The sequence below is a fragment of the Thunnus thynnus genome, chromosome 3, assembly GCF_963924715.1.
Source record: "Thunnus thynnus chromosome 3, fThuThy2.1, whole genome shotgun sequence".
Lineage (NCBI taxonomy): Eukaryota > Metazoa > Chordata > Actinopteri > Scombriformes > Scombridae > Thunnus > Thunnus thynnus.
The window spans coordinates 32,364,985-32,387,125 of NC_089519.1; the positions used below are offsets into that span (position 1 = coordinate 32,364,985).

Below are 22,141 nucleotides of genomic sequence, written 5' to 3' on the forward strand. Positions count from 1 at the left end.
TCTACAAAAAGTCAGATCAAAGATCAAATTTAATTTAATTTTTCTCCTTGTTGGATTCAGTCCTGCGTAGCTAGAAGGTACATCATAATAAGGAATAGTTCAACATTTTCAGACTGAGCTTATTTGCATTCTTGCCGAGAGTTGGATGAGATGATTGATATCATGTGTGTATGGTAAATTTGAAGCTACAGCTAGGTGCCAGTTAGCTTAGCTTAGCATGGCTTTGCTCAAGGGATTATGGTGTCCATTACTCCAGAAGTAGATGAGCATGGTGACAGTAAGAGGGCACACAACAGCCACATGTAAGTAGTTTAGTAGTTAAGACAGTTTTATAGGTAGTTTTATGAACATTTCTGAAATTCTGCTTATAAATTAGTCTGTGCTATTAGCTTGTAATCTAGCTATCATGGTAGGGGGCTAGCTTCTTTCTGCCTAATAATGAGTAGCTAACTAAGATAGTTGGCTTAATTATTCTTGATAATTGCCACCTACATACATTTCTTTAACTAAAAAAAGCTCTGAGTTGAGTCTAATATTTATATAGCTTACTACTTACTTTGAACTACGCAAAGCATGCTTTTAAAATGAGATGTACAGTAGCACAATCTGTCCAACACAATCACATCTTAGATATAGATTTATTTAAATTTATAAAGACATTTATGGCTCATTTTTAAGGAACTACCATACTTGTTATAATGCATTATCATCAATTTTTTTGAAGAACTCGTGTGATTATTTCTGAAAGTACATCACAACATTTTTTGTGCTTGCGTTATTGCATATTTATGTTGAAAAATAAATGTCACACTGCTATAGAAAGCTGTAAGTACTGTATTTCTGATGAATGAAGAAAAGAACAGCACTGTTTTCTAGAAAAAAAATAGTTATTGAGTGCAACAACTTCAAATTAAATGCTTTTTCCTATAAAAGGCATCCTTCTAAAAAGAGTTAAAGTAAAGAAAATAATAATACAGGAATAACAACTTCCCTTCTGTTTTCTCCCTCTGTCTATGAGTTCATGCTGTCCCTTAAAGAATGGATTTCACTGTATTACTTTGTGGGTGATCAAGCTGTTTGAGTTCTTCTGCCACATTAATGAATGGACTGTCAAAGCTTCACTCCAAACCAAACAGACTCTTACTGCAACATCAGAGTCCAAATTACAAAGCTGCTGGTACCAAACTGACATGCTGTCTTGTTTCCTCTGCCATCCTAATGACTGCTCAACAACACAAAAGGCTTCTGTCCAAATCAAACAGCCTCACTTCCCTCTTCAGTCCAAATAACAAAGTGGAACTTGGAACCAAACTGAAATGCTCTTTCATTTTCTCAGCCATCTTAATAAGACAGTCTCAGCCTTAGTCACGCACCAAACACAAGCTGTTGAGCTTCACTGTATTTTTCACAAATCAAAAATATGGCCAAATATTAACAACACATTATCCAGTATATCATGGGGAGCAAAATAGCTTCAAGCGGTGTCGTGAGTTGAATCCAAGTCAAACAAATTCCGAGTCTGATACATGCTGACTTCTTCTACTTTTAAGAAACATTACCTTACATTACATTGCGTCACTCTGTAGAGGGTCTTTACATACAAACTCGGTTATGGATTTACAAATAGCTGGTGTAACCTAATCCAGTCTAACAGGATATAAAGACAACAAATCTTGCATGCCAATGCAAGGGCTGCGTCTTCTCAAAATGAGGCAGCCTTTATATAAAGTCTATAGTCTGGCCTTATTGAAGCTGAATCTAATGTGGCATTTGGATACTTCTCAAGGACTAGCAAAGTTGTAAGTTTAACGTTCATCACCAGGAAATGTCCTTTGAACAGCTTACAGAGGGAAGACTCAGAAGTTTTATGACACTCAACAGTTGTGACATTTAACTACAATACATCTTATCACTTTTACAATCTTCTAAAAGGGGATTCAGCAAGCAAGTATAGTCTGTTTAAAGGAGCATCGTTTCTCTTCTTCTAAATGTGTTGTTTATGACATATTGTACTATATACTATATACTGCACTATATACAGTATAATGAAATCTTCATCATTTTTATTTGCTTTTATTTAGAGTAAAGTTTAATAATACATTACAGCTATCTACAGTTCATTCTGTTTTGTTTTTGTTTGTTTGTTTGTTTGTTTTTGGAGTTTTTTTAGGTATTTGTAAGGCATTAAAGGACCAGTGTGTAAGATTTAGGAGGACCTATTGGCAGAAATACTGGCAGAAATTGAATATAATATTCATAGGTATGTCTTAATTAGTGTATAATCACCTGAAAATAAGAATTGTTGTGTTTTTGTTACCTTAGAATGAGCCCTTTATATCTACAGAGAGAGCAAGTCCTCCTCCACAGAGGCCGCCATGTTGTACCACCATGTTTCTATAGTAGCCCGGAACAGACAAACCAAACACTAGCTCTAGAGAGGGCTTTTCACATTTTTTGTGAGTTTCACGGCCACCGTAAGTTCTCCTACAGGCTTGCAAGGGTAGGAGAAGGTTATTCAGTTTGTTGCAATTTGCAACCTCACCACTAGATGTCACTAAATCCTACATACAGGTCCTTTATGAAAGAGAAATCACAAGTCCCAGGTATGATTGTAAAAAAATCTGTTTGGAGGAAGATGAGGAGGCCTCAACAATGATGTTGCACTTTCCATACAAAGTTTTAGTCGGTCAAGGGCAAGATTGAAGGGAAGAAATGCGATGCAGCAAAAGTTTTCATTAGATTTGCTGCCACAGATCCTGGAACTGTTTAAAAAGATATCCTGCTGATGTCCATCTTTTATCCAGACTTCTTCATAGATTTCTATTCCCAGTGATAACACAACCAAAAAATGCAATTTTATGTTATATTTGGACCTTTTCTACTTTAAAAATTTCCATATTTATATTTGTTCGGGATGATCTGAAGAATAAATTCATCAACAGAAAGCCTAAGAACTGTTTGATCTCTGGTAAACAGCAATACTGATCAGCAACAAAGACAAAACTAAGAATTTCAAAGATTCTGACTGTAGTCGTTGTCACCTGTGTGTACGATTATGAAACCCTTACACATGAGATGATTGACTTCTTTGATTTCCCTCCGCTCACGTCTACCTGCCGCTGTAACAGCCAGATTTCCCTGCGGTGATCATTAAATTTTGTAATCTTAATCCGATCTTTAAATCCAGTGCGAGCAGGATGATAGACGGACCTTAATCTGTCTCACCTCTTGTCTGAGGCCATGAAGCCGTCGTATTCTGCAGACATCTTGCAAGACAGAGCCTGCTGGCTGTGGTCTGACTGGCAGGCTGTTACCACCATGTTATAACCTAGACAGAGAGAGAGAGAGAGAGAGAATGAAGGGGGTGTTTTATTCATATAACTGGATGTTTTTCAGTGTCAAAGGTGTTGCTCAATCGTCTCTTTGTATATCGCCTCAGCGATACTGTTTCTTATAAACAAGTGATGGCAGTACAATCTGCTGACAAAGATGGGAGGTGAGGGACAGTGCCAGAGAAAGAGAGATGGAGAGAGAGAGGAGCGATGGGAGGGGAGTGTGATAGGAGAGAAAAGAGGGGAGAGGGAGAGCAAGAGAATGAAGGAAAGCCAGGAGAAGGGGAAGGAAGAATGAATGTAATGCGGGACAAGATAATAAGTGTGCAAAAGAGAGAATGAGACAAGAGAAAGAAATGGAAAATGAGAGAGGGAGAATAAAGACGTGGGGAAGAAACAGGAAGGAAAAGAAAGCAATGAAGAAAAGACAGAAACGTAAGGAAAGAAATAAAGACAAAGTTGGGCATATAGCTGGGTGATATCTCAAATTAATTCAATTAATACAAAAGTTATAACAAAATGCACAAAAAGGCTCCCTTTAGTAAAAAAGTAACATAGATGGAAGACGGCTACATTAGCTGTTTTGAGCCACGACAGTCCCCCATAAACTGTGACGTGATTAGTTACACTACATGCACACCTGCTGCAGTTGACAGCTGTCATAACTCCAGGTGGCGAGCTGTCTCTGGCTATCTTGTAATGAATTTAACGGTTGCATCTACGAGGACAGACTGAAAATTACTCTGCACGCCGGTTTGCGTTCTTGCGTCTGTGTTTGTCGATGAGGTTTTATCTCTCTGGTTACAAGAGTGGAAGCACTCGGAGTCAAAGGAGTAGTTTCCAGATTCTGCTTCTTCGTTCAGTTTGTCTCCAGAAGCTAAAGCTAAATGCCGATATCAGGCTAATGTCTTGTAAAGAAACACAAACAGCAGCAGATCAATTACTGAGTGGACTTTTCTGCTCTGTGCCGAAACAGATTATTAAACCGGATGTGCTCTACTTAGCTGAAGCATCTGGTACTGACAGTCAACTGGAGTTACATCTAGATAACTACTGTATTTTATGTATAATGATAATGAATATGATGTTTAAATCCTGAGATTTTTTGGCCATATCACCCAGCCATAGTTGAACATGCTTTAAAACATCAATTCATGGCCAAAAGTATATGGACACCCCATGTGTGATTGGTGAACATGTCATTCCAAAAGCATAAAATATCTGTATCCCTTAATTTGAACCATGAAAAACAGCCCCCCCTACACCAAAAGCACACAAAATGTGTGTCCACATACTTTTCTGTGTTCCACGTAGAGCTTAATCTATATCTAAATTGGAGTGTAAATTAGATTCAGTGTTGCTTCCTACCTTCTGAACGTAAATCCTCATCCTCCGTGTCTGTGAAAATGAACGTCTAGACAAAAACAAAGAAAAGAGATTTAAACACACACACATACACAGCTTTTGATTATATCCTTCTTCTTCTTCTTCTGCACATCCGTAACAAAACATCCTGAAAGATTCTTCATTAAGGAGAGAACACACACACACACACACACACACACACACACACACATACACACACACACACTCACACACACGTACACACTCATATAAATTGGATCGATATCGTTTTGAATGGAGCAAATTCGATGTGACAAAAACAAAGTTCCCACTGTGAGCTAAGAAAAAATAAGTAATTGCAAACATGTACTCACACACATACACACACACACACACATTTATGGGCCAAAGTGGTCAGAGGATCACAATATGGTCGAATCAATTTGTTCTCTGATATATGAGTCAAATAAGTCTAAGATCACACACACACACACCTTTTTGTCACAGCCTGTTCTTACAGTCATGGATGGATGGATGATAGACATAGATAGATAGATAGATAGATAGATAGATAGATAGATAGATAGATAGATAGATAGATAGATAGATAGAATAACACTGGCCTCTGGTGGTGCAAAGTTGTAAAAACACTCAACCGTTGCAGCTCATATGAGTAGTAGATATATATATATTTTGTCTTGTGTGTGTTTTTTTAATCCTTCAATAAAGTTATAATGAAATAATAATGATTGACATATATTAATTGTACTATTATGTTTGTCTTTCTATGTCCAAAAGTAAAGACATAGCTTTACTTTCCAATAGTTGTACATTTACGTAACTGTTTTTGATTTTATTTTCAATACAATTAGAATGAAACTCAATGACACAATGGAAAAACTGAGAGAAATTCCCATATATTTGCTGATTTCCTTGGGAAAAAAATGTATCATATTCCTTCCTTCTTTGACTCAAATGCAAAATTCCTTTAAAATTCACCACCTTTCAGCAAATCCAGAACAAACTGAAGTCTTGCACCGGTTTCATCAGACACAGCAGACACTTTGCTGAAAAACCCTACAGTGATGCATGTATCACTGAGACTGGGGACATTTGAAAAGGCGACCCTTACGGTGTCACACTCAGGCTCCTCTGCCCTTCAGGCTGAACTGCGCGGCGTGTCCGACTTTCCAAAAATGACCTCAGAGTGGCACAAATCACCCGATAGATAAGATAAAATATGTTTTATTCAACTCTTAGAAATGAATTTATATTCCTCCCCAAGTTTTGGTTGGAAAGCAAGAAAGAAAGAACGCTAAAATGTTGTCAAATATACATTTTAAAGCATTTTAAATGAAGTGACTGCATCATACAGGCCTATATTACACTGATATAAGGTACACTGACTTGCCTATAGTGAGAAAGAGAATAATGGTGCACAAAAAAAGAACAGGAAATACCAGAGCTTATTGTATATGTGACCTTCAATCTGTCTTTATTTGATCCTACTGGTAAGTTTAGAAGTGGGAAACACAATTTATTATATGCTCAACTGCTTCTGGTAGTGATTATTTTTATTGATGAATATTCTTTTTATGTGGAGATGTTTCCTTTTTCCTTCGGGGCTGCAACTCTACTAATTTTCTTGCTTGATGACTCATTTTGTTTATAAACTGTCAGAAAATAGTGGAAACATGCCCATGATAATTTCCCAGAACTCAAGTTTTGGTACACAAAGGGAAAGAACAGACCAGTTTATACAACAGACAAACCAATATGAAGAGGGAAAACCCTTGGGGGAAAACAGTCTGGAATAAAGTAGATAAATAAACTAATTTTAACTTTTAATCGGCTGTGTTAAAAATTCAAAATGTGTAATCAGCAAGAGAGTTTGAAATGACTGACGGTTGTGTTTGCAAGCATGTGTGAGAGCATCGTTATGTCATTATGTGAGGCTGCTGTTTTCAAGTGTATCAAGCCTAACAGTCATCAGCTTAGTGTGGACCAAAAAAAAAAGATGCTTCTTCAGATTTAGTCAGCTCAGGATGTGATCTCATGACAGGCACGTTTCTGGTAATACTGTATGAGAATGACTTGTGCAAATGTTTGTAGTGCTGCAATTACTGAGAATTAACGCCCAACTCTAAACTGACACTAATGTAAGACATACAGTTTCAGGACCAGAAATATTCTTTGGATTGTCCTTCATGACTGGAACAAGATAAAACAAAGAAAATGAGAATATTATTCCACAATCATACACCAACTGTTAACTATTTGACCCAGAAATATGAGAAATATCAGCACATTTTAAAATAATAAAAGCCAAACAGTGGCACAAGATAGATACTGTATTTATCTCTCTGCCTGAAGATTTAAAATGTTATCAAAATATGATATGTAGTGGATTACAAATGGAGAGGGACGTGGGAAATATGAAGACAAGATTGACACACAGGCAGAAGAGTGTGTGAATTTGTGTGGGTGTGTTTTAAATAGATAAAAATAGCAAGAGCAGAGATAGTCAGGTTACGTGTGAAGTGACCAGGGTGTGAAACTGAATTTCCCACCATAGAGAGACACTGAGTGTACAATACGTGTGTCAGCAAACATGTGCCTGTCAGTGTCGGTGTGTGTGTGTGTGTGTGTGTGTGTAATAAGAGACATGCAGTGAGACAGAAGCTTTCCAGACTAGCTAACAGGCAGCACCAGCTAATGACCATAATCCCTGGATTACATGATCAGATTAACAAAATATCAGTCGAGGATACCTTTTTAAAAATCTGTTGGCCTGTTATTTTATATGGATGACAGCTACATTCATTATTTTATAAACTTTTGGCAAAAGATCAGGAAGAAGAGTGGAGACAGAGAAACGTGGATTAGGAAAGTGTGCTTGTGAATAAATGAGTGGCGAACAGGTGACGTTAAGTGTAATTAATTCATGGCGAAGTTATTTAAATCACCATAAAGGCAGATTTAAATGAGACAAAGTTGTGATTAGAACTTCTTGTCAACATATGTTTCACTCATTCATCAACCTTTATTTACTCAATGAGAGCAGAATCCCTCTTTAGCATGAGCTTCCTGTTTACACGAGAAAATAAATAAAAGTGTCACAAAACAAAAAAACAGACATTTAGACAAACATTGAATCTTATAAAATGCAGCAAAGAAACAAGGATACAATCATATACAGATAGGAAGAGTTTCATATCATTTTGCAGTCTGTTCCACCTGAGTAGAGACCGCCGTTTAAAGGCTTTTACCGAGTTTTGTTTTGAATTTGGGGATTTCCAGAATAAAGCACCTCTGAGATCTAGTAAAGCAGTGACTTTGCTTAGACAGCAGAAGGGATATAAGATATGTAGGCTGCTTTTCTAACAGGGCTTTATAAATAAATACTAACGAATGCAGGTGTCCTCTGACTGACAGAGGGACAACTTACATTCTTGTATAAGTAATATGTAGAAATACACAGTGAAGACGGTCTCAGTGCCACTTTTTGTTTGTGTCAAGTTGTTCTGCCACCAGCCAGCAGACGGTGACAGAGCTACGGTCTCGCTCTGATGTCAGTGTGGGTGTTCTTGTACTTCTGCTTTTGTGAGGAGCAGTTTCAAACCTGCATTTTCTCATTTTTTGGCCACTTGGGGGCAGCAGAAACAACCTATGAACACAACACGGACATATCATCCCCCCTTTTTGAGTTGATTATGTTGAACATGTTAGCAAACAGTTTTACTTCCACATCCAGCGGTTACGGAGCAACATTATCTTTCATTTTGGAGTCGTGTTTCTGTCCACCGGGTGATTTCCAACTGGTGTTTTGGAGACATACAGTCAGTCATAGCTGCACTGATCAGTAGTTTTAGATGAACAATAGGTCAAATGACTACTTGTATGTGAAAGAGCTCAAACCCACAGAGAATTATCACCAACTCTGTATTTCCTCTCAGCTCTACAGGGTTTTATAGCATCCTTTAGCTCATTGTTTTGAGCAATGAGTTCAAAACAACAGAAACTTTACTGTTTGGTTCGGTCTCACCTCTCTTATTAAACCAATTTCCAAGTTTTTTTGCGAATAAACTCTGATAAACCGACTGTAAACTACCTGGCCAGCACCAAACAGCAGACAGACAAAGTTAGCGACTAGCAGCTGCTAAAGAGCCAGATATTTCCCTCAAATGTTGGTGGTAAATCTTGGGTTAACGTTCGTGAAGCGGCTGGAAACACGACTCCAAATGATTGTTGCTCTGTGTGACTGTGTGAACAGGCAACTGTTTGTTGACAGTTCGGCTATAACAACTGTAGAGGGTGTCAGTGTTTATAGGTTGTTCTGCTGCCCCCAAGTGGCCAGAAAAAATCTGTTGACAGAGCTTTAAGCACATAGTTAGATACAAGTTCATACAGTAGGTTTATGTATATTTTAATTAGTGGATTATGCTGAAATTAGTCTTATAATTTGGATTATGCATGTGATAAAATACTGTATAAACCCCAAATATTGAATCTATCTGTTCGGTATGAATTTGTAAATCTGTCATTTATTTGAGGGTTAAGATTTGAGTTATGGTTGTAAGCATCCACAGTGTTAATGCAAATCAACAGAATGTCCTCACAAGTAATAAAAAACGAGTGTGTGTGTGTGTTTTTGGTGTGGGTACAAAACTGTGTGCTAAGCTGTGTGTGTGTGTGTTTGTGTGTGTGTGTGTGTGTGTGTGTGTGTGTGTGTGTGTGTGTGTGTGTGTGTGTGACTTTACATTAAAGTGCCTAATCTCCATAATATTCCCTCTACTGCACTCTGAAAGAAAGGCTATTTAAGCACACTGTTTTACTGTACCAACCACAGTTCATCCATCAACTCTTTATACTCTCTCTCTCTCTCCGTCTCTCTGTGTCTCTCTCTCTCTCTCAGCGACATCAAGCAGACTCTAAATCTTCACTCTGGTCATTTTAATACCGATCAAGCTCCTCTCTTCTCTCTCTTCTTCTCTCGTTCTCCCAAAGGCCTTGTTTTATCTTCGTCCAACCCTCCCTGTCATCCCTCCATCAGCGAAGCAGGAGGAGGAGGAGGAGTAATGAGATACCTGGATCAATCCTCCCCACCGCTATCACCACCACAATAACCTCTTCCACCTACCTCTATAAAGCACCATGAGAAAGAGCTACCATCACAATTAGTTTGCTCTCCTCTGACCATAACTCACACTAAAGTACCTTCACTGAAATCAGTCAACCTGCGCTGAGGAACAAAAATGGCGGCTTGTGGGCTCGCAGCAGCTCGTAAACAGAGTTGGAGAGGACGTTTCACTGAGGTCAGGCGGAGGTGCATAAATCTCAGCTTGTTTTTCACCCTGTTAAAGCACCATTAAGTAAGATTTGTACTGCTCCATAGCACAAAATGACTGTAATATATCTCAATATGGTTTCTCATCAATACTTCAGCGATTCCATGGCTGTGTGACGGGAAATCTGGCTTTCAAATCTGGCGTTCGGACCCTCGCTTTGCTCCACCGGGGCGTTTTAAGGCGCCTCAAGGGAGGTTCGCTAAGAGTAATTGAGGGTAAAGAGAAAATCTTTATATTATTTAATCACTATATCCATGTAGATTTATCCAGCTGCTCAAGGGGATTCGAGCCAATGATCCGACAGTCATAAGATTTTATTCACAACACGGCACGGTAGTTATTTATGTTTGCGACATTAAAATATAGTGCGGTATCTGACAAAATTGTAATATAAATCTAAATATAATGTAATTGAAAATATAAAGTGTGCATTCTACCATCTTTGCTCTTAATATATAGACATATAGAGACCTGATAGAACGACAGCATGGGTCTCCAGCTGGATTTGAACTTGGCAATTACGTATATTGCCTGCCTCTTAAGCCCCTTTGGTTTATGTTGCATAAGGTTTTAATTGCATATCCTGCAAGACCCACTCATTCAGCAGTATTTTTTTTTAATGCTGTCACGGAAATACATTCATACACTCTTTTGCCCACTGTTTTATCTTGTAAGACTTTTGACAGAGCTGTTTTTCAAAGTACTCATAAAACAACTCAAGAGTTTTGTCATTTTAAACTCATAGGGTTAATATCCACTCATTTAAAAACAGAGACAGAGTATTAGTTGCAAATGTGTCACACTAGAAAACAGTCGCTGTTGAACTGACAGCTGAGAGCTGCCCTCAAAAGTCACTTACCACTACTTTAAACCTCAAACTGACAAGTGTTGACACGGGCGTTTTAAGTCGAGATGAGCTTTCACATTCAATAAGTAACTACCCCACCATTGTTTCTCCCTCTGGGGCGAAAACACTGCAACTCTACAGTCTAACATCATTTCATACGACAGTAGAGCCCGGAGAGCAATAAAAGCCATACCAGACTGTGTTGTTTGCATGAGATTACGATACAGTATGATTTTTCTAACTATGTAAATCTTTCTTAATCCATCACAGCTGGTACCAAAATAACACCTGCCAATTGTTCATACCGAGGTTTGTTTCACATTCCATCGGATACGTTACGACTGCCAGCGAAAGTAAAAAGCAGATGATAATTTAACAACATCTGTGTGTCAAGTACAAGAATGTCAGATGATTTAGCTGCACTGACACTTTTCTCAGAGATAGACGTTATCTTATAGCTAAACTAAACCTCAACAGGAGGAACCAAAAGACACAGTAAAAGTTAAAAAAACAAGTTATTTGAATGACAAAAAAAATGAACTCTTTTGTATTAAATATAAACAAACTGACTGTTTTCTTTCCATCATGTTGGAAAATCAGTAGGCTAACTAACTAGCCCTGTGTCCTGCAGGGTTCATCATTTTAGGACTTTATTTTCAGAAAGCAATTCAGGATTTTTGGTGATTATTTTAACTATTATAAAACATGAAAGTGATTCTCTCCCCTGTTTACTATCTACTTCCATCACTGGAGCTGTGTGGAGTCAAGAACACTGTGAGTCACAGTGGTGTTTGCAGTTTCATCCAATCCAGTCCTTTTTTGGAAAAATGTGTTATTTGTTATTGAAAGTCTGTAAGAGCACAAAACAATAAATTGTAGGCCAGTTTAAATTTGGAGCCAAATATAGAGTAAATTAACACCCCCTCTCATTTTCTCATCATGCTGCAATGATGTAGAAGTCTACTCCAGGATGTGTCAGTACCATTGACTGTGTATAAATATGGACGACACGTCTCCACTTCCTACCGCTGTGCAAAAGTGAAGCAAAAATATCAGCTGCCACCTTGCTTGTGTGGCGTCATTTGGAGCCAGTAGAGTCGCAGTATGCCCGCGGGACACGCCCCCTCAGCTGTCCCGCCGTCTGACAAATAGGTTTGAGAGCAGCTGTCACAGCTGTCAATCATGATACCACGCCCCCTTTTTATGTCATCAAATACAAAACTTTGATGACCAGCCACCAGGGGGCGATTGAGATATTTTGGGGAACTGTGATGACGTCCATCTTTATATACAGTCAGTATATTGTGACATCACTGTCGGATGTGGTTACAGTTGCGACAGAGCACACGACTGCGGCAAAACTGAGTGGCTTTTCACCAGGCTGAAAAGTTACCCTTTAGTAAAGCAATGATTCAATGTAATTTATTGTCTTTTCATAAAATCGTATGTAAAATATAATCAAAAATGTATGAATAAATATTGTATAGAGATCTCAGAGTTAAAATAATTGAGTGTGGTATCAAACTTTGCATCTAACTCTCAGCAAGAACGAAATTTATTCCTTTAATTTGGCATATTATTAACATCAGCCCTGCTTCCAGGTTTCCTGTCTGACATTTTCTCTGATGAATGTACTTAACCATTAAAATGCTCACTTAAGATTATCTCCATCTCAATCAAAGAGATTATTTTTTACTTGGGACACTGCTGGAGTTTGTTGTAAATAGTTCAGGGATGCCGTAGTTAGACAGGGGCTCTAGATCAGGTACTGTTTTTACTGTTTGACGGCTGAGAACAAGCTTTGAGAGAACTGCTTTTAAGAGAACGTTTCCTCAGGAGTGCTCTTATTTCCGGCGAGTTAGCTATTTAACCCCCTGAGCTGGTTAGAAGTGACTTTTCACCCTGCAAAGCCCTGTGATGTGTGAACGTACGTTGGTGTGTATGTGTGTGTGTGTGGGGGGGGGGCGTGGGGGGTGGAGGTGAGAGGGTGAGATGAGGTTCAGTCCTGTTCTGCAATCTGGCTCTCCACTTCCTGTTCTATGAGCGGCTTCCGTTTCAGTATTGTTAACAGAGTCACTGCATGGCGGCTGCTTCCCCTCGGCCCAGACAACCTGCCTGCACAGCTTCCTGTCAGTCTGTGTGTGTGTATGTGTGTCTACGTTTTCTCATATTGTTGCTCTACATCTACATCTTTGTGTGTCCATGTGGTTACAGAAAGTATACACACACACACGCATACACACACACACACACACACATATTATAATTTACATATGTGTGAAAGGGGAAGATGCTATCAGTGTCTTCCTCTTTCATTGTTATTTAAATCATCACTCTTTAGAAACAGAAAACGAGAACCTTATTCTCAAGATCACTGATCCCGTGTTTCTTTGAACGACATAGAATTAAATTAAGTCAAGTGTATTTACAGAAGGCTTTCGAAAGACGTGTTTGTTACAAAGTTGTTGACGAAAAAACAAGGGACTGTGCATCGTAGTCGGTGTGTGTATGGAAGGGCCAAGGCTTCAAGGGTTGCCACACAAAGCTGTAGTGAAGAGGATGCAATATAAACCAGTGAAGCCACTTACAGCAGATAACCCAGACGGGAACAGTGATGGTCATATGATGCTAGTTGCTATGATGCGCGGGGGGGGGGGGGCTAGTCAACACCCAAAATTTACACCATTTCACACCATTTTCTATAGAGAATACATGAAAACAGAATGACCCTCACATTTTTGTAAAATACACATAATATTGTTACTATGAAGGAAATTATTTGATGATGAAAAAGCTCCAAATTTTGTGTAGCAAGACAGACACTTTACTACTGCTACCCTCCCAAATTGACTGACAGCTCTTTTCACACATAGACTGACAGTGGACAACGCCTGAAAGTTATCACTGTCTGCTAATGCTACTGCTTTTATTGCTTCTAAAACATGCCTATATTTTGTATAACGACCAATAGAGAAACACACAAAATACAGATTTTCCCAAGATAACTACAGTAAAATCTTCAGTATTCTTATATATGTGAATATACTTAAGGTCAAAATATACTGAGGTCAAAAAAGTTGCGTATTGGCTCTTTAACCACCATTCGTTTACATACAGCATGACTATCGGGCAGTGGAAAGTACCTAAAAGATATTCAACAGCACTGTAGTCTGGTTTTGTTACATCATTTTACTGAGGAACATGGTCATTATTAAGAAAGACTTCAATTTGTAGACATCAGTCTTTACATTCATCAATCTTCAGCATTCTTCAAAGTCTCCGACACATTTTGGGAGCTGAACCTCACATTTTGGGCCTACATATACAAAGGCCAAGGTTGCGTTTTGGGACGAAACCTTAGAGTATGGCACAGCTGAGTATCATCACAGTCAAACTCATAATCACGATAATCAATAACTGTCTTCTTTCTGTACTATTTCTTTAATTTGTTCCAGGTTGGACTGTGTTTTAGTTTACGTTGTAGACAAAATCACATATTGAACCTTTTGAATAAATAATCAATGCAATTGACTGAAGGATAAACATACTTTCAGATAATATAGCCCAATTGTTATTAATTTAATAAATATTTAGTCTTTTTTTGTCATTTAAGCCAAACTGTGTACCCTGAAAGTATGAAGTCATTAAATTATAACAATATGAGTCCAAAACTGAAATATTTCCCAATCCTCTGTTCTCTTATTTGTTATGCAATAACACATTTTCTACAGTATTTCATGCCAATGACTAACCTTAGAATTCAGTTGACCTTAAGGAAAAGAGGGGGTGAAATGGGTGACTGGTGCCTGGAATGACCAGAACTATTGTGCGATCAACATCTTATTCCCGACACAACAGCAACAGCAATCTGCCATCAACTTAATAGGGACAATCTGTAAAACTGATGGCAGAAAAATGACATAACCCGAGGATAAGGCTTTCTAACAGGTTTGCTACTGTCTGACAGAGCCAAAAAAAAAGTTCAGTCTTGTCAAATCTTTCACAAAAAAACTGATGACTTCACCTTCTCTGGACTCTTTAACCCAAACTAAACCCTGACATGGTGATTATATTGTACACTCTCCAGTTTGAAAACTCAAGTTTTGCTATCAAAGCCACAAACATGATATTGATACCAGCAAGAGAGAAGTTGCAGTTCTGCTTTTTCAGACTGACAACAAGGTGTCAACAGACTGCAAACAGAAGCCATTTAACAGTAATTTAATACATTATTGCTTTTCATGTCATCTGCAATTAAATCAACCAAACAAACAACCGATCAGACATTCAGGAAGTAAAATTAGGCCAAGTCTATCAGAATGATAGACATCAGTCTTGCAGCTTCAAAAACAGGAAGGAAATGCATGTTTTCGTTTCATCAGTAAGCTCACATGTCTTCTTCGGTCAAATGATAGATCAGATATATGAAATCGACTGTGATACATGTATAAAATGTCTTGAAATTAGTTCAGGAGTTGCTTTCTAAACCCTGAGCTGTTTAAGCATCAATATGTGTCATTCAGACATGTAGTATTTGGACATATTGAAAAGTGACACGTATACAGGGACTGGTAATTATTAGGTTAGCTTTGATCGAGAAATATGAGTTCATGCAAATATATATGTCCAGATGAGTCCAAATAAAATCACTTCTATCCATATAATTAGCTCTACTTTATCAGGATCTTTCCGTTTAGGGTCATTTTGCGGTCACAGGGAGATCAACAGCACACTTTTGTCAAGTCTATAATGATAGAAGTCACTAAAAAGCTGCTAATGAATGGAATCTGATGGTTTTCTATTGGGATGGGAGATTATTGTGGTGCAGCAAGTGTCTTTGGATGTAAGCAGCAGGTGTATGTCTACAACGTATGTGAAAGAAACACTCACGTGCGCCTTGGTTCTGGAGATCCACGTCTCCAAAAGGAGCGCGAGACGCGTCTTGTGGAACCTCCCAGTGGTCTTCACAGCGATGAAGATGTCTCCCTGCTTCAGTTTTGCTCGGGTGACATGTGCACCCTCGGAGGCCGGGGGTCTTCCGTTCCCGATCTGTGGGTTACCATCGCTGCTGCTGCTGCTGCTGCTGCTGTTACTGGCCGGATTCGGTGCGCCCTTGGCCGCGGAGGGAACCTGCTGGATGGAGCGCTGGAGCGCACCGGGTGATGGATGGTGAACCACACTGAGTTTGGGAGGGCTGCTGGTGCGTAATTGAAAATCCACGTACAGAATGATGAAGAAGGTGAAAATGAAGACAGGCAACCTCCGACGTATCCATCTCTTATGCATGGTAGAACAAAAAAAAACCTTATTTAGATTCCACAGAGCATTAAAATCACGTCCCTGCTTCTGTCATTTAAACCCATCTTCATTTGTTCGTATGTTGTTGTAATTTCGTGGCGATTTCCCATCACCTCTGCGTCTTCCTTCTTTCTTACGTTCTCATCGGAGTTCCTCATTAATTAACTCATAATGAGCCTTTCTGCAGACTGGTTATCAGATTAATTAGTCATAAAGCTAATCACTTTTTTAGACTTTCGCCTGTTTTGAATGCAGCTGCCTGACAAGATTGAGTTCCTCTAATTTTCTGAGTGAGAGACTCTGTCACTCGGATATATTTGACTTTGTCACAGTCGCAGCTCTGCCCACCAGGTTTGTCACCAGTATGTCAAGCTAGACGGAACAAAACAATGTAACTTCCTGTCCTAGATTTCAAAATAAGCCGTAGTAGCGAGAATTATGAAATTCTTCCGGTTATAGAAACCTATATGCTTTAGATGAGGATATTATGTTATTATATTATGAGTTGATTATGTTTCCTAATGACGTCTACATTAACAAGTCTTTTGCTTTGTTTTGTTTGTTTGTTTACTATTGGTTAAACTTGAATGAGACTTTCTCAGTCATGGAAACACTTCTGTTTCACTGATCAGACAAAGTTTGAATGTATACAGATCAATTACAACTGAGCAAACTTAATCTGCTGATGAAAACCGTGTAATATGGTAGAAATCTTCGGAACAAGCCAGTAAGTGGACCGTGAGTTGATGGTTTTGTGTTGTGTCCAAGTTCAAGTATGAAGCTCAATACTACTTGTGTGTATTTTACACTATATCTCTGTTAAATATTGTACGGACTGTCATAAAATTTGGTCAATATTCATGATCTACAGAAGACAAATCCAAATGAATTCAGTGGTCCCTAAAACTTTTCATGAAAAGCTAGCAACAGTTCATTTTTCCACTTGTTTACCACTGTAGGATTCCTCAGTACCACAACTAATGACTACATTTCCATCAGCCAATCACCTCCAGCCTTTAATGGTAACACAGTGTGCCAACAGTGTGCCAGGTCCTAAAAATCAGTTCAGCAATGAACAATTACAGCCTGATACATTGTCTTGCTCTGTTTAGGATACAAGTCTTTTCTATGCCTATATACAGTCATCATTATTCATTAATTCTCTAAGTAAAGGGAATTTTTTTCTTAAAACGATGCAGTGAAAAACCTTTTAAATAATGCCTACTTGCGACAGTTCCTTTCAGGTTGTATCCATCCATGACCTTCGTTTAAGCAAAGAGTGGTGTTCCTATCACAGATTTTTACATTTCAGTAGTTCTTAAGAGTCCTAAAGAGATAAAACTCTGAAAAAAAGTAATAAAAAATGAATAATTATTGTGAGAGAAATAATCTTTTCCTCTTGTTAATCATCTAGCAACCCCTTAACGGGAGTTCCGACTCACCGGGTTGGAAACTACTGGTATACTGTAAATGAAGGTCTGATGTAAATTCACAAAAATAAATATCAATCACAAACCATAGACTGAACAAATTGTCACATCCCTCTGAGACTGTTCACTCCAGAAACAGTACACCACAGCAAAACACTCCTCCTTCTTCCTTCCTCTTCAGCACTCACACTTGCAAGTTACTGTTACACAGCCTTCTGAGAGGCTTAACGAGACTGCAAAACTGCTATATATGATCTTATAAATGTTGACTTTGTAAATAAAAGGTTTCATTCCAAAACGCAGGCAGAGGCATCTTTATTTTTTTCATGGGGATCATTAAAGTATCTTCTATTAAACATCAAAAAAAGCACCCTGAAATCAATCTGTTAATTTTAAAAATATCCTCAAAAACAACTGTTTTAAAAGTAAAAGTTGAAAGATGACTCATAACTTTAATTGGAGGCTTACTGGCAATGTGTTTTATGTCAGCAAACAGTAGGCATAATGTGTTTTTTTTTAACAGTTGCCATCTCATTTTGAAAGGAAACTCTCTGCCTGGATCCAAACCCACAGCGGGCTCAGTCTCATTTATGGTGAATTAAAGGCGAAAAACATTGATGTAAAGTGGAGAGTCTTCAGAATAATTTCAGAGGTGAAAAGAATCTACATCTGTAAAAATTTGTATAAATTTGTCATCATTTCCCAGAAGCTGACTTGATGTGAGTCTACATGTATGAATGAACAAGTTCACAACATGAATGATGATGGAAATGCCAAGGGGAAGAAGGGGGAAACCACTACCAGATGTATTAACACCTTCATCTTCTTATGAAGTGTACTCATGGGGAGTAATTAAATCATCAACTCTTTGGCTGCTCCAAATTAGGCCAATCAACATACTGATGAGAAAAGGTTTTGTCTTCTTGGGACCATGAATGTGCTCATCACATTTCATGAAATCTGACAGATTGTGGGATATCATCTTTACCTGAGGATAACGTTGCAGTAAAGCTCATGGAGTGTCCAAAATAGAAAGGGTTCATCCTCTGTGGAGCATGCATTTGCTTCAGAACTGAAGAAGCTCAATAGGAGACGAAATGTCTTCAAGAACCTACAAGAAGTGATGATTCAATACTTTTGGATATGAATGTACTGTGTGCAATATTTTTTGAGCTACAAGTTTTGCCTGATGGTTGAGCTACTGTAGAGGAAAAAAACATTCTAGTTCATCCTCTGAGGACCAAAACATCCAAAGCAAAGCTTAATCTAATGACAATAATTTGTTTCAGAGATACCCTGTCATGGTTAGACCACTCGACAACCGAGGCCACTGGTTTGGTCTTCACTGACACCTGCAAACACCTTGAAAACCTGCATGTGTCCCAAAATTAGATAAAAAGACACAATTCTCATTGCACTGTGGATAATGGGATGATTGCAGTGCTGTAATGGGGCCTTAATGGATTGTCTGAATTTTCAGCTTACCTTCAAAGTTTCCTTAGGGGAAAAATCCACCTTCTCACCCAGTTATTTATCACCACACATCTGTTCTAAATACATGGACCAGTAGCTTCCTACTAAACCTACAAGTAGGTTCAGGAGACTGTTATCATCCATTCATGTGATTGATCCAATACTGGTGTGAGGGTGTTTTTGAATTTAATATTTGTTGTACCCAATTTTCCCCATTCTGCCTTGCCAGCGTCTACCTGTACATTTCCAAGAATACCTTTCAGAAAGGGAAGGTTATCTGTCAATCAATCAATCAATTTTTATTTATATAGCGCCATATCACAACAAAAGTCATCTCAAGGCACTTTTCACATTGAGCAGGTCAAGACCGTACTCTTTAATTTATTAATCTGTGCTTTGTATATGTTGTTAAGTTTAAAATGGACATTACTGTTGTCAGAGAAGGGTAGTGCTGGAAGAAGCCAGTATATTTCGCATGCTCCTAATGACAGACATGATAAAAAATGCATGTTATTACTACATTGCAGTCTTGCTTGCTGAAATTTGCTTCACTGTCTCTCTACTTTAAAGAATCTCTTTCTGAATGACTGTTGAATATTGGTGCAAAAAAGCAAATCAACTCTTTGATTCTGGGAGATGCACACGAAACTGTTTACTGATGATTAAAGAAAGTTGAAAATGTTTATGCATTCAATCTTTAAGGTTTCTGCAATTGGAATATCTTGATGTGACGTGTTACAGTGTACAGCAAGTCTTGCATAGCCTGCTTAGCCCTCCTTCAGAACCTTTTATACTTTATCATCATTTTTACTGTATGTATGTATTTTAAATCATGTTGATACTGTGTCCCTGCACCACTTGTCCTCATCATTGTTGTGTATCGTCAGTTGTCCTGTATTGTTTTTAACGCTTTGTGTTGAAGCCATTTTTTCTCTACATGGACAAATATTCCTATAGAGGACAAAAAAAGGACAAAGCCAAACAATTCAATGAGTATTAGACCTACATTTTCAAGGAGGAACCTTGAAATGTAGGTGTTACACTGCTGGTTGACTGAAGGTCTCTCTAAGCCGGTCTATAGTACTCCAATACTGTATCCACTGTCTATTGTTCCCTGCGCTGCTGTCTCTGGAGACTGTCGCCAAAGAGAGAAAGAGCTTGATACAATTAATTCACCTCAGACCCTCATCGCCACCTTTGTTTATTTGTCCTTTCTCAGCGTTCTCACCTTACATCCATCCCTCCATCCCTCCCCTGCTCTCTCTAGGTTTCTCTCTCTCTCTCTCTCTCTCTCTCTCTCTCTCTCTCCTTCTTCCACTGACCAGCTGCTTTCCTCTCCTCCGCCCTCCACCATGTCCCGGACCAGCGAGGACCAACCCACCCCACCCCGCCCCTTGAGGTCCCGCAGGTAAACCAGAGACGCCCGAGGCACACCCTGGCTAGGAAAGGTCCAGGATCGCCTTACGGCCTAGCTGAAAAGGGTCCTTTTTAAAACAGCAAGTACATCCCAGCCCCACTTTGAACAAAGGGCCAGGGGAGTCAAGGGACTAGACCCTCTTTCAGGGCTTTGTCTGTCTGCCTGCTCTGAGCTCTGAGTCAGACAGAGACTTGGACTGCACTCAAGAACTGAGATTGGAGAAACATCACTGATACAGAAGTCATAAAATCAAGGGCTGCAGGAGATTTTAATACATTTTAACACTCTCTAATAAGTAAAATGAAACGTAAACTTTCAAAAATGGTACATAAAGGGTCTTTGCCTCCAAAATAAGCATGTCTGCATTAAAACTGGGAAAAATTTGCTTGAAAAAATATGTTTTTTAAACGTCCATATTGCCATAATTGTATTGACACTTAAGCTAAATTTAGTTCCATTTTAACTTGGACATTGAGACATCTTTTGACACACAAATCACCAAAATCTGTGCATACTGGCATTTCATTTCTGAAATATAGGGGAACCTCCTTATAAAAGTGCTATTGCTGTCCTCTTTTTACTTGGTATAAATCATTTTGTAAAAGTATAGGTACATTTAAGGAGACATGTAGCACTAATCCTGGGATCCCAAACCTCATTGAGTAAACCACTTAACTCCAAAGGCAGGTAAGGTGACCTGTATGTGTGTGTGTGTGTGTGAGTGAGTGAGTGATATGGCTCGGTCAGAGCTTAGGTACCTGAAAATCCCCCTCTAAACCTTCAATCTTGTGCTGAACTGCTGCTGAAATTCAATTCACGAGGGCGGCACATCAGAGACCACAACAGACAACACAAGTTCTGCAGGTTCAGAAGGACTTTTTGTGTTTGGTATTTCTGGACTTTGGGGTTTTTGGTTTTGTTTGTTGCAGATGAGAGGTTGTAGTGTTATTTGGGTATTTGAGTTATATTCATGATTATTCTATGGTGATTCTATGCAGGTTGGTTTATTATGAAGAGTTTAGTATTTTCTGGGTTTTGATGCATCTAGCATCGTTAGCCCTGCCCTGCTCTGTATCATAAATAAACCTTTGAAGAACAATAGTGTGCATGCTTGTCAGCATGATTTAACATTATGAATATTTGGGCCGTATATTTTGTGAAGAGCGTGTTATGTCCTCACTGTAGAGGTGACAGAACAGTTTTAACTTTCTCTGTTCCTCATAAATTAATCTGTCATGCATTTATAGCTGACAGTGTCTCCAATGGCATACACTATACCGATGTCATTTAAAGAGTCACATTTAATATTAATTTTTATTAGCTTCAACAAATTAATTTCTGTTTTCGTCTCTGAAATAATTGAAGGAATTGCAGCATGTCGCCACTAGATGGCAGTGTGTGAACATGAGTACAGTAACAGGGAGGCTGCAGAGCTGAGACTATTGACAGTTGATCATGATTGACACAGATGATACTTTTTATAAAATAATAAAACAATACAATACGTAGGCTATGAAAAAAGAAAAGAAAAATGAGAAATATAAATAAATAAATTATGACATAAATTATGATATAAATAAATAGACTGACTATAAGAAGGATTTCACACAAGGGTATCACACAAGTCTTTAAAATGTTTGTTTGTCTTGAAC

The 22,141-nt window shown here is 38.5% G+C and overlaps 1 protein-coding gene across 2 annotated transcripts in view; it reads right to left on the bottom strand.

The window, feature by feature from the left end:
* Positions 1–16,519, bottom strand: part of mfng (MFNG O-fucosylpeptide 3-beta-N-acetylglucosaminyltransferase) — a 32,018-nt gene extending 15,499 nt beyond the window's left edge. For both annotated transcript variants that reach the window (XR_010927918.1, XM_067585429.1), the window contains exons 1-3: positions 15,762–16,519; positions 4,701–4,746; positions 3,226–3,328 (exon numbers count right to left, since the gene is read on the bottom strand). Coding sequence is in view for 1 of the 2 variants with exons in the window: in XM_067585429.1 (XP_067441530.1) it covers positions 3,226–3,328; positions 4,701–4,746; positions 15,762–16,157 (545 nt within the window). In the remaining variant the exon portion in view is untranslated. The remainder of the gene's footprint in view (positions 1–3,225; positions 3,329–4,700; positions 4,747–15,761) is intronic.
* Positions 16,520–22,141: the final 5,622 nt, after the last annotated feature.